General features: G+C 41.0%; 1 protein-coding gene across 1 annotated transcript in view; it reads left to right on the top strand.

The window, feature by feature from the left end:
* The window catches only part of MYO18B (myosin XVIIIB), a 1,113,366-nt gene that overhangs the window by 960,212 nt on the left and 140,461 nt on the right, over nt 1-12,693 (top strand). Inside the window, exon 40 of the mRNA XM_069750613.1 lies at nt 10,826-10,959. Within this exon, the coding sequence (XP_069606714.1) occupies nt 10,826-10,959 (134 nt within the window). The remainder of the gene's footprint in view (nt 1-10,825; nt 10,960-12,693) is intronic.

Here is a 12,693-nt window from a genome sequence, read left to right as displayed (position 1 = left end):
ATGCCCCCTCACCATATAGTACCACCCACACAGTACACTGACCCCTTAGTAGATTCCAAACTGTTTTATGGCTCTAACACTGTATGATGGCCCCTTCACTTTAATCCCCACACTGTATGATGGCTCCATATATAACCTCCATCTATATATATAATTGTCTAAGGGTTTTTCCGTCTGTCTGTCTGTCTTTCTGTCTGTCTTGGAAATCCCGCGTCTCGACCAATCAGAGACCGGCACAGCATCGACGTAGAAATCCCGCGTCTGATTGGTCGAGGCCGCCAGGCCTCGACCAATCAGCAACGGGCACAGCGACGATTATGTCATAATGGTTGCCATGGCGACGATGATGTCATAAAGGTTGCTTCGACCAATCAGCGACGGGCACAGTCTGCCGCGAATTCATTGTCCATTTACTACGGGGACATGCATATTCTAGAATACCCGATGCGTTAGAATCGGGCCACAATCTAGTATAGTATAATGTGCCAGATAGTCCTCAATATAGTACAAGACAGTACCCCTATAGGCAGACCCTGTAGTACAAGGCAGTACCCCTATAGGCAGACTCTGTAGCATAAGGCAGCACCCCCCATAGGCAGATACTGTAGTATAATGCAGCACCCCCATAGGCAGATCTTGTAGTGTATAAGGCAGCACCCCATATGCAGATCCTGTAGTGTATGAGGCAGCAGCCCCCCATAGGCAGATCCTGCAATGTATAAGGAAGCCCCCATAGGCAGATCCTGTAGTGTATAAGGCAGCACCCCCCATAGGCAGATCCTGTAGTGTAAGGCAGCTCCCATAAAAAACCCAATAAATAAATACTCACCTCGCTTCCTCCTTGTTCTAGTGGTGCTCCTCGCTCCTTCTCTTGTCCTGACAGCAGGCACCGGGCGGTGACATCATCGCGCTCACTGTCAGTGTCGGCGTCTGCGACGTCAGACGCTGACAGGAGAATGATGGGAGAAGGAGTGCAGCGCTCCTTCCCTCATCAATGCGGTGAGCTGTATCAGCTAGATGCCGATACAGCTCACCATGCGATGACGGGCGGGGGCCCACTGCTGGCACCGGGCCCCCCTGCCTGCTCAGGGACCCCATAGCGGGCAGAGCAGGGAGATTGATTCTCCCTGCTCTACCGCAGAATGTAACTGTATCGCAGTTACAGTAGCCTAGTTCTGGGTGGGCACCCTCAGAGCGCGGGGCCCTGGGGAACTGCCCCCTCTGCCCCCCGGTAGCTACGCTACTGGATTATACTATTATTGGCTGCTCTGTCTAGTACTATTTTCATTTAGTCCTCCTCAGGCATGTACATGGCACTTATTTATTTCTATGATACTTTTGAATAATAAACGGAAAATATTTATCCGCAATAAAGATTGAACATTTTTTATTCAGCTCTAGCGTCCATTTTTCTTTTGACTTTCTGATTATTTTCTGTGTCTGAATCTAAAAAAAATAACCCCACATATGATTGTCCCATCGATGTGGTACCTAACTACCACCTCCACAAGTATAAAATATATAATCATTCATGTCCAGATGGTCATCTCTTGATAGTTTCTATATCAGACAGTCTGAAAAAAGGGCTCATCCAACCTCCCATATTGCCAGTTGGGGCAAATTTATTTTCTGTTTGTAAAACAGATAGTAGTCTAATACCATGTCATGATTATTGAAACATAAAAAAATTACTGTAAGGAATCAATATCCTCTGCCACTCATTCCTGATTTGATAACCAGCTGTTGAGAGCCATTTGGTTCATCAAGCTTGATCTCAATGCACTAACTTGATCCGTATAGAAGAAGGGCATGATGGGAATACAGCATTTACTCCACCCTGGAATCGCTATGAGTGTCTTCCAATACACAATGTGCTAAGTAACGCCTCAGCTGTCTTTAAAGTACAGTGCATAAATTTTGGTTGTGTGACTCATAAATGGGTGAATAAACTAAATTGTTGTCTAGATAGACAACAACATATTTACCACATTTATCTCAGAAAATGTCATTAATAAGATTTTGAAAAACAAGAAAACTTGGTGAGGTATAACTTTTCCAAAAGCATCCCTCTAAAGTCTAAGCAAGTAAGAATTGTTACAACCCAAATCACTGGAAGCTTTGCAGAGCTTTCTTGAGCTCACTAACTGCCATTGCAAATTTATTACAACAATTTCCAAGCTTGCCAATCCTTGGCAGAATTAATTAAGAAAAGGTCTGATGTGATTAACTGGAAATCTGAGACAGTCTATGCATTCATTAGGTGTAAGAAACATTTCTCGTATGACTCTATATTTGTCCAACCTGATCTAGAGCATTCCATTTTGCAGCAAAGGTAATAATAATTATAATAATCTTTATTTTTATATAGCGCTAACATATTCCACAGCGCTTTACCGTTTGCACATATTATCATAGCTGTCCCGATGGGGCTCACAATCTAAATTCCCTATCAGTATGTCTTTGGAAGATTCCTCAGAAGATTCCTCAGAAGTTGGAGTTGGAACAGTGTTATCACAAGGTACACTGTCTCTCACTCAACTCTACCTTGTGCCTTCTCTGCTGAGAGGAATTATGACATCGGTGATCGTGAATTCTTGGCAATCAAGTAGACCTTCAAGGATTTGCACCATTTCCTGGAATGTGCCAAATATAAAGTCCATGTTATCACTAGAGAAGAGTGGATCTGCATTTGGCAAATCATGCTGATTTGCATGCTCGATTTGCACCAAAGTAGTTCTATGCAAAATGAATGTTTTAATATGCTTTGGGGTCTATAGAACAATTTTATTTTGCATTCTGATCTCTTTGTGCTGACTATCTTCAGACAATCCTCTATCAGCATGCTACACTGGCCAGCAGACACACCATGGACTTAACCCAATGACGGAAATCTATAAGACCAGATCCATGTATGGCAGTAAAAAGGTGAAGGCCAGGGATCCCTTAAGGCATGCTAGACAGAGGCATTTGTGCAATCAAAAAAAAAGGAGGAAACCAGCTTACCTACAGCGGCATGCGGAGTGCCGAAGCACGGAACTTGTGTGGCCACACGGGCAGTTAATTGTAGAAAAAGAAGTAGCTTTCCAGCTTCTTAAAATCCCAAAACATTCATTAGAAGATCTTTAAAAAATGAAGTCAGAAAAAGGTTCACATAGTAGAACATGCGGCAACGCACTTCAACCACTCAAAGGCGTCCTTTCTCTAAGAAAAAACGCCTTTGAGCTTTGAAACGCGTTACCGCATATCTTACTATATGAACCTTTTTCTGACACAGTTTTTTAAAGATTTTCTAATGTTTTTGGATTTTAAGAAGTTGGAACGTTTCTTCTTTTTTTGCGTTTGTGTAATGCATGTCTGTGGAAGCCCTTTTAAGAGCTGCTAAATTTCCACTGACAGTGCTTGGTTGTAGAATAACCTGGTGTTTAATAATTTTTGGACATCACTGCATTCATTTGTTCCTGGAAAATATTAAATTTACATGGAGTATGATGCTCTATATCTTGGCAACCATAAATTATATGGGAATATTGATCTCTGCCAGGATGCAATCGTTGGCTGAGCTGAAGATGACTTATATATTAGCTGTTTTCTAAGCTTTATAACAGATGATTCAATAAAGCATTCCACTGAAGTTATAAGATATTTGATTTACTGCCAATCAGAAAATGCCAGAAAGTCCCCATGAAATATGTTGTATATTTTTCACATATTTCTAATCTACAGTTAATTTTTGATCATTTTTAAATTGCAGATAAATGCATAAAATTGACAAAAAAAACCCCAATAAGACTTTATTTAATAATAAACATATAAGCTTGATAAGATAATATGATGGACAGGTTTACAGAAGAAGAAAAGGTTGCTTTTTTTTTTTCACTCTCCAGTTATTTCCACCAGCTCTTCAGGATAATGTTGTTACGGGGATGGTGTAAATAGTCTTTAGCACGTTTATCCAGTTATATATACTCAGTCATATGCTGCATTATTGAACAGATAGATGTATCCACACTTACCTTTCCATTAGTTTCATGAAGATGTACATTTAAGACTAGGGTTGAGCGAAACAGATTGGCCAAATACAAAAATCGCCGACTTTCGGCAAAGTCGGGTTTCATGAAACCCGACCCGATCCTAGTATGGGATCAGCCATGAGGTCGGCGATCTTCGCACCAAAGTCACGTTTCGTATGATGCTTTCAGCGCCATTTTTCAGCCAATGAAGGAGGACGCAGAGTGTGGGCAGCGTGATGACATAGGTCTCGGTCCCCACCATCTTAGAGAAGGGCATGACAGTGATTGGCTTGCTTTCTGCGGCGTCATAGGGGCTATAAAGGGGCATGCACGCCGACCGCCATCTTACTTCTGCCGATTGCAGCATAGGGAGAGGTTGCGACAGCTTCATCAGAAGAAGGGATATAGTTAGGGAGGGAAGATTAAGCCCCGAAACTGCTTGTGCTGTAGCGATTTCCACTGTCCAACACCACCATTTCTTTGCAGGGACAGTGGAGTTTATATTTTTGTGCATCAGCTCTGTAGTTTATTAGGCTTCCTTATAAGGCTCCCTGATAGCTGCATTGCTGTTTGCACGCCGCTGTGCAAACCAACTGCTTTTTTAAAAGCAAAAATCCTGTTGCTCCTTTCTGCACAGTTATTTGTCCACACTTTTGTGTGCAGCAGTCCGTTTTATCGCTGCCATACTTTTCCTTAGATCATTGTAGTGAGATTGAAATTGTACTACAGCCCTTGTATTTTTTCATATATCTTCCAGCCACTTTCTGCCACTTAGATAGCGTTGTTATATACACTGGGCCTAAGTAGTGGTTCAGTCTCCCCCCAAAAAAGGGAGATTCAAATTCTCACAAAGTGGATATACTTCTGTCCTGTTAGTTTGTCGTATATCAGCCAGCCACTTTCTGCCACTTAGATAGCGCTGTTATATACACTGTTATATACACATAAAGAGTCTTCAGTGCTGCTGGTTCAATACTGACCGAAAAAAAAGGCACGTCTGGCTACCCAGAATGTTGATGATCTAACCTTCATTAAAATGAACCAATCATGGGTTTCAAATTATTTTGCCCCACCTTCTACTGCTGAAACGTAGTTTGTCTGAAAAATGTCTTGCTTTTGGCCTCCTCTTACTGACTTCTCCAATTCTGCCAATTGCAGCTGCTGAATGTCCACCATAGGCCATTTTTATACCTCCCTAAATGGGCTGACTCCCCCCACCGGGCTGTGGTCACCACCTGGTGCAAGCACCCGTGCGAGAGCCGTTTGCCTGGACAGGTGGGTGCGCCCACTCTTGGGCGACAGCACTGGCACAGGGTCCCTCATATTACAATGAAGTGTCTCTGACGGTGGGGGTGCACAAACAACGTCAGACACACCATCGTAATATGAGGGGCCCTGTGCCAGTACCACCGCCCACGAGAGAGTGTTCCCCCCAGCTCGAACAGTGCTCTACCACTTGCAATACTTAACTCTCCCTGCTCCACCACTGTGTAGTCTGTGCTGTTAAATCCTTCAATGGCACTGCCAATGCAAATTTGTTGAAATGATAGATGATAGTTAAAATATACAGGGGCCCTGGCCTCCATTTAGACCAGTTAACACTTTGCGCCTACTACCACTGTCTGCTACTCAGCAGAGGAGCCCACCCCAGTACCTAGCTATGCCGCCTGTTTAGTCCTGTTACCAATTTTGAACTGCTTTTAGCCTACTTTATTATTTGGGCCTATATCTGTGTTTCCTCCTCATCCTGCCCATTGCCCAGCCACTGCTAGATGTGTCTGCTGGTACATTGACCCAGACCACTACATTCCCCTTGCAGTCTACACAGCCTGAATCTGACCCTGCTGAATGTCAGGTTCCCCTTCCCACATACTATACCACCTTACACGGGGACAAAGAGGAAGGTGCAGATGAAAGTGCAGGTTCCTTCATCAGGTGGGGGGCATACTCGTTGGCAACGTCACTGGCACAGGGCCCCTCATAGTACGCAAAAGTGTTTTTGGCAGTGGGAGGCACCACCCGCCGTCAAACACACCACTGTATTATGAGGGGCCCCGTGCCAGTGCCAAGTGCCAACGAGTGGGCCCCCCCCTGCTTGCTCAGGATCACAGCACTTGCAAAGTTGAAATACTTATCTCTCCCTGCTCCACCGCCGTGACATTTCCTGGGCCCACGAAAATCTTGAGCCAGCCCTACCCCCCAACCCTTTAGCCGAAGGACCCCCTGTTTTCAATGCCTAACTATTCTTATTGAGTAAATTAAGATTGACAGGCTTAAGAAATAAGAATTGATGGTTTTGGCATTAAAATGGGCACTGTAGGTGTTTTGCTGTCCTCCACTCACTGCCGACTTTTATTCCCCATTGACTTGCATTGGGTTTCGTGTTTCGGTCGGCCCCCGACTTTTCGCAATAATTGGCCGATTTCACCCGACCCGACTTTTGACAAAGTTGGGTTTCACGAAACCTGACTCAATCCTAAAAAAGTAAAAGTCGCTCAACTCTTTTTAACCCCTTTCTGACCTCGGACGGGATAGTATGTCCAAGGTCAGAAGCCCCTCTTTGATGCGGGCTCCGGCGGCTGTTTTGAACAGCTGACATGTGCCCACAATAGGCGTGGGCAGAATCGCGATCTGCCCGCACCTATTAACTAGTTAAATGCCGCTGTCAAACGCAGACAGCGGCATTCAATTACCGCATCCGGCCGGCCGGCCGGAAATGACGGCATCGCCGACCCCCGTCACATGATCGGAGGTCAGCGATGCTTCAGTATTGTAACCATAGAGGTCCTTGAGACCTCTATGGTTACAGATCCCCGGCAGCTGTGAGCGCCACCTTGTGGTCGGCGCTCACAGCACACCTGATTTTCTGCTACATAGCAGCGAACAGCAGATCGCTGCTATGTAGCAGAGCCGATCGTGCTGTGCCTGCTTCTAGCCTCCCATGGAGGCTATTGAAGCATGGCAAAAGTAAAAAAAAAAGTGAAAAAAATAAAAAAATATAAAAGTTTAAATCACCCCCCTTTCGCCCCAATCAAACTAAATCAATAAAAAAAAAATCAAACCTACACATATTTGGTATCGCCGCATTCAGAATCGCCCCAATCTATAAAAAAATAATCATTAACCTGATCGCTAAATGGCGTAGCGAGAAAAAAATTCGAAATGCCAGAATTACGTTTTTTTGGGCGCCGAAACATTGCATTAAAATGCAATAACGGGCGATCAAAAGAACGCATCTGCACCAAAATACTATCCTTAAAAACACCAGCTTGGCACGCAAAAAATATGCCCTCAATCGCCCCAGATCATGAAAAATGGAGACGCTACGAGTATCGGAAAATGGCTCAATTTTTTTTTTTTTTTTTTTAGCAAAGTTTGGAATTTTTTTACACCACTTAGGTAAAAAATAACCTACACATGTCAGGTGTCCATGAACTCGTAATGACCTGGAGAATCATAATGTCAGGTCAGTTTTAGCATTTAATGAACCTAGCAAAAAAGCCAAACAAAAACAAGTGTGGGACTGCACTTTTTTTGCAATTTCACTGCACTTGGAATTTTTTTCCCGTTTTCTAGGACACAACATGCTAAAACCAATGATGTCGTTCAAAAGTACAACTCGTCCCGCAAAAAATAAGCACTCACATGGCCAAATTGACGGAAAAATAAAAAAGTTATGGCTCTGGGAAGGAGGGGAGTGAAAAACGAACATGGAAAAACGAAAAATCCCAAGGTCATGAAGGGGTTAAGACACGTAGCATAAACAGTGTATCACATCAGAGTATCACAAAGTCAGTTTTTTTTCAAAGTTGGTCATCTTGCTACTCATGTTGGGAGATGGCAAGCTGAGAGGCATAATAAGGATTTATATACAGTTTCTGCATGGCATTGAGGAATGTAAGATACTGAGTTTTGAAAGATGGTACTAAAAATGACTAAATAGAATTATAAGAAAATAATCTAAATGTAACTAGAACACCACATTTTTATTTAATGAACGTGATTTGTTTTTAAAGGGAAACATTGATGCAATCTTATATTTCCTCTTACAAAATTAATGGATCATTAAGTCAACTCAAGACATTAATCGGCCCATCTAGAGGCTAGCAAATACCAAACAAACAAGTAATATACTAATTTATCTAGTATCTTGTATTTGTGAGCATAGAACTTTTATAAAATGTCCTTTAAATGACCCCCGATCTATATATACCCAATCAGCAATTATTCCAAGGCCTAGATTGTACCACATAAACCCACCATAAGATTCATATTTCCAGATTAGTGTTTTTTTTATTTTCTTAGCCAAATAATGAGCAGGCACACTAAATTTACGGTGCTTGTTCCTGGGCTTTAAGCCGTGGCTTGGTGTCAGAGCTCCTTCAATCTAGGAAAAGCAGATCAGTTCCCTGGCGGTCAGACATAATGGGGATTCCTTTTTTACAACTATATGGAACTCACTGACCGCTATGCAGCAAACAGAAGCAGTGATGCTATCGATGCAATTACATAATTGACAAGTCTCTATCCAGCATAGCATAGCTGCTAAGTCCAAACAGACCCAGATCAGCGCTGGTAGTAACTTCTGTCATTTTAAATAGGTGCTTTCCCTGTAACTAGGGGTTTTATGAATGCCTTAAAATGGAAAAAATGAAAAAAGAAATGTTCCTCAAAGATCTTTTATGATCTGTGATGGACAACGTTTGTAAAAAAAAGAATATGTATGTATGAAAAGTCTGGAAGAAATGTAGAAAAAAATAAGTCATCCCCACAAAAAAATACAAATAAATCTGATACTTTTCATATAAAACACATTTTATTGCATGCAGTAAATTTAGCAAAAAAAAAAAAACCTACAGATATTAGGTTAGGAACCTGGAAAATTAATTCAGCAAGTTATCTGGTGTGAAACATGGACAGTAAAAAATATCAAAAATATCAAAAATATGTCATACTTGCATGAAAAATATTAAAGTTACAATGCCTTGCAAAAGTATTCGGTCCCCTGGACCTTTTCAACCTTTTCCCACATATCATGCTTCAAACATAAAGATACCAAATGTAAATTTTTGGTGAAGAATCAACAGCAAGTGGAACACAATTGTGAAGTTGAATGAAATTTATTGGTTATTTTAATTTTTTTGTGGAAATTCAAAAACTGAAAAGTGGGGCGTGCAATATTATTCGGCCCCTTTAACTTAATACTTTGTTGCGCCGCCTTTTGCTGCGACTACAGCTGCAAGTCGCTTGGGGTATGTCTCTATCAGTTTTGTACATCGAGAGACTTAAATTCTTGCCCACTCTTCCTCGGCAAACAGCTCGAGCTCAGTGAGGTTTGATGGAGATAGTTTGTTAACAGCAGTTTTCAGCTCTTTCCACAAATTCTCAATTGGATTGAGGTCTGGACTCTGACTTGGCCATTCTAACACCTGGATACGTTTATTTGTGAACCATTCCATTGTAGATTTTGCTTTATGTTTGGGATCATTGTCTTGTTGGAAGACAAATCTCTGTCCCAGTCTCAGGTCTTTAGCAGACTCCAACAGGTTTTCTTCAAGAATGGTCCTGTATTTGGCTCCATCCATCTTCCCATCAATTTTAGCCATCTTCCCTGTCCCTGCTGAAGAAAAGCAGACCCAAATCATGATTCTGCCGCCACCATGCTTGACAGTGGGGATGGTGTGTTCAGGGTGATGAGCTGTGTTACCTTTATGCCAAACATATCGTTTGGCATTGTTGCCAAAGTGTTCGAGTTTGGTTTCATCTGACCAGAGCACCTTCTTACACGTGCTTGGTGTGTCTCCCAGGTGGCTTTTTGCAAACTTTAAACAAAACTTTTTATGGATATTTTTGAGAAATGGCTTTCTTCTTGCCACTCTTCCATAAAGGCCAGATTTGTGCAGTGTACAACTGAATGTTGTCCTATGGACAGACTGTCCCACCTCAGCTGTAGATCTCTGCTGTTCATCCAGAGTGATCATGGGCCTCTTGGCTGCATCTCTGATCAGTCTTCTACTTACTTGAGATGAAAGTTTAGGGGGACGGCCGGGTCTTGATAGATATGCAGTGATATGATACTCCTTCCTTTTCAATATGATCGCTTGCACAGTGCTCCTTGGGATGTTTAAAGTTCTGGAAATCATTTTGTATCCAAATCCAGCTTTAAACTTCTCCACAACAGTATCACGGACCTGCCTGTTGTGTTCCTTGGTCTTCAAGATGCTCTCTGTGCTTCAAACAGAACCCTAAGACTATCACAGAGCAGGTGCATTTATACGAAGACTTGATTACACACATGTGGATTATATTTATCATCATTAAGCATTTAGGACAACATTGGATTATTTAGAGATCCACAATGAACTTCTGGAGTGAATTTGCTGCACTAAAAGTAAAGGGGCCGAATAATATTGCACGCCCCACTTTTTAGTTTTTGAATTTCCACAAAAATTTTAAATAACCAATAAATTTCGTTCAACTTCACAATTGTGTTCCACTTGTTGACTTTTCACCAAAAATTTACATTTGGTATCTTTATGTTTGCATGATATGCCGGAAAAGGTTGAAAAGTTCCATGGGGCCGAATACTTTCGCAAGACACTACATATAGTCATTTACAGTATATGCATCCTAAAAGAGCACTAAATTAATTATACAATTTTCTCTTATAGCACAAAGACTAACACAGCCAACTCTGTGAAAAATAAATAAATAAAAAGAGGCAAAAACAAAAAAATGTTTGGTCATTAAGACCCCTTTTGTCATGATCACTGTGGTGATGTAGTATTAATCTATATTTTTACACTTTTTTTTAGGAGACGCAGGTATTTGAGCTTACGGCAGTAAGGCAGACTTTACAAGCTGATCTAGAAACATCAATTCGACGTATTGCTGACTTACAGGCTGCTTTAGAAGAAGTGGAATCGAGTGATGACAGCGATACTGAAAGGTATTGGGTTTATTTTTGCAGTTTGTCAGTATCTCCTTATGTACACAGGGAGAAAACCTCTTAATAACCTACACACATGGAAGAGATCTGTCAATTACCTAGAGCGGTTGCAGGGAGAAGCCAATTGAGGATGGCTTAGAATTAGTCATGTCTCTCCCTATAGCACCCTACCAGTTCTTCAATCTATAACTCTATATGTAACCCCTTTCTCATGTACAGCACCATGGAATTAATGGTGCTATATAAATAAATAATAATAATAATAATAATAAAAATAATAATAATATTTGTTTCTGAAATGAATAAGCAATTGTATAGCTAGGCTGATTATTTCTGTAATATGAGAGGTTTTGTTTAATGATTACATTAAAATCAAGACATGTGCAAATCCTGATTTATCCTGTTGTCAGGGTGGAGTCATTGTCTCATCATTAGCATGTGTGCATGAACTTGAGAGTGACTGTAAAAAAGAGGATTAATAATTATTCATATCAATGTGTACAAAACATTGAAGGAAGCGACATTTTTGTCTTTCAAAACTAACACGGGGAAATGATAAGTGCTATTTGAAAGAGAACTATCCACATTCACTCCAAAATAGCTGCTGCTTTTCCTGCTTCTGCTTTTATACAGGCTATTATAGTCCCTTCTATTATTATGCTTTCCTTATATAGCACCATCACATTCTACAGCGCTTCACAGACATCATCATCAGTGTCCCCATTGGGGCTCACAATCTAGATTCCTTATCAGTTTATCTATGGTGTGTGGGATAAGACTAGAAGAAACCCATGTCCTTGGCGGGATTTGAAAACAGGACCCTAATACTGCAAATAAACAGTGCTTGTCATTGAACCTCCGTGCTGCCCCTCTGATTTCCATTTCTGTACCATGTGATGTGACAGCTGTAAAGTATTTTGGAAAGGCCCACATGGCCATGCCTGCCATGCCTGAGTTCATGTGAGTCTTCTCTGGCTGATTCAATCATTTTCATTATGTTAGTAATCAGTAGGCGATTAGTACAGACTGAATTGCAAATTGTTTGAATTCACTGGATCTAGCAAATTTCGTAAAATAATACACACATTTTATCCTCCTTGAATCGATGCATTCATCTCTAATATATGGCAATTTTTATTATAATGCTAAGATCTGGAGCACTGCCAGTTTTGCAGGAGAACTGCACTGTTATCTCACTTTTTTTCACAGCTAATGGGAATGACTCCAGTAATAACCTGATATCAGGTTTATCTCATGTTGTATTAGATTCATATTTGAAAACTCCAGAATGTAGAGGTATATTAGGTAATGTGACTATTTAGCCAGCATATTTCAAATAAGTAGCGATGTATAACATTGTTAATACTGATAATATATTTCCCTATAGAAGTAAATAGAACATGTAAAAAATGTGCTTTTATTTTCATCCATATTTATTTCAGTATTTGGTAAATATCCATGGAATCTCATTAAGAAAAATATATCCTTTTGCAGACAATATTAAGGTTTATCTCTACAATGTGTCTGTAAAGTCATGGTGCACTTTTGATCAGTCACAGGATCTATTTATAGTTTACATTTTGGCACCCTTTTTCTGACCCAATCATATCAGACCTGTTCATGAGGAGAGATGACAAGAACCAATCAAACAACACAAACTCATTTAAGCTGTTGCTGAGCCCCCAGTCAGATTAACCCCTGATAAATTGAACTCTGATTAATACACTGCCAGGT

The sequence above is a fragment of the Ranitomeya imitator genome, chromosome 1 (assembly GCF_032444005.1).
Source record: "Ranitomeya imitator isolate aRanImi1 chromosome 1, aRanImi1.pri, whole genome shotgun sequence".
Lineage (NCBI taxonomy): Eukaryota > Metazoa > Chordata > Amphibia > Anura > Dendrobatidae > Ranitomeya > Ranitomeya imitator.
This window is presented reverse-complemented; position numbering and strand designations above follow the sequence as displayed.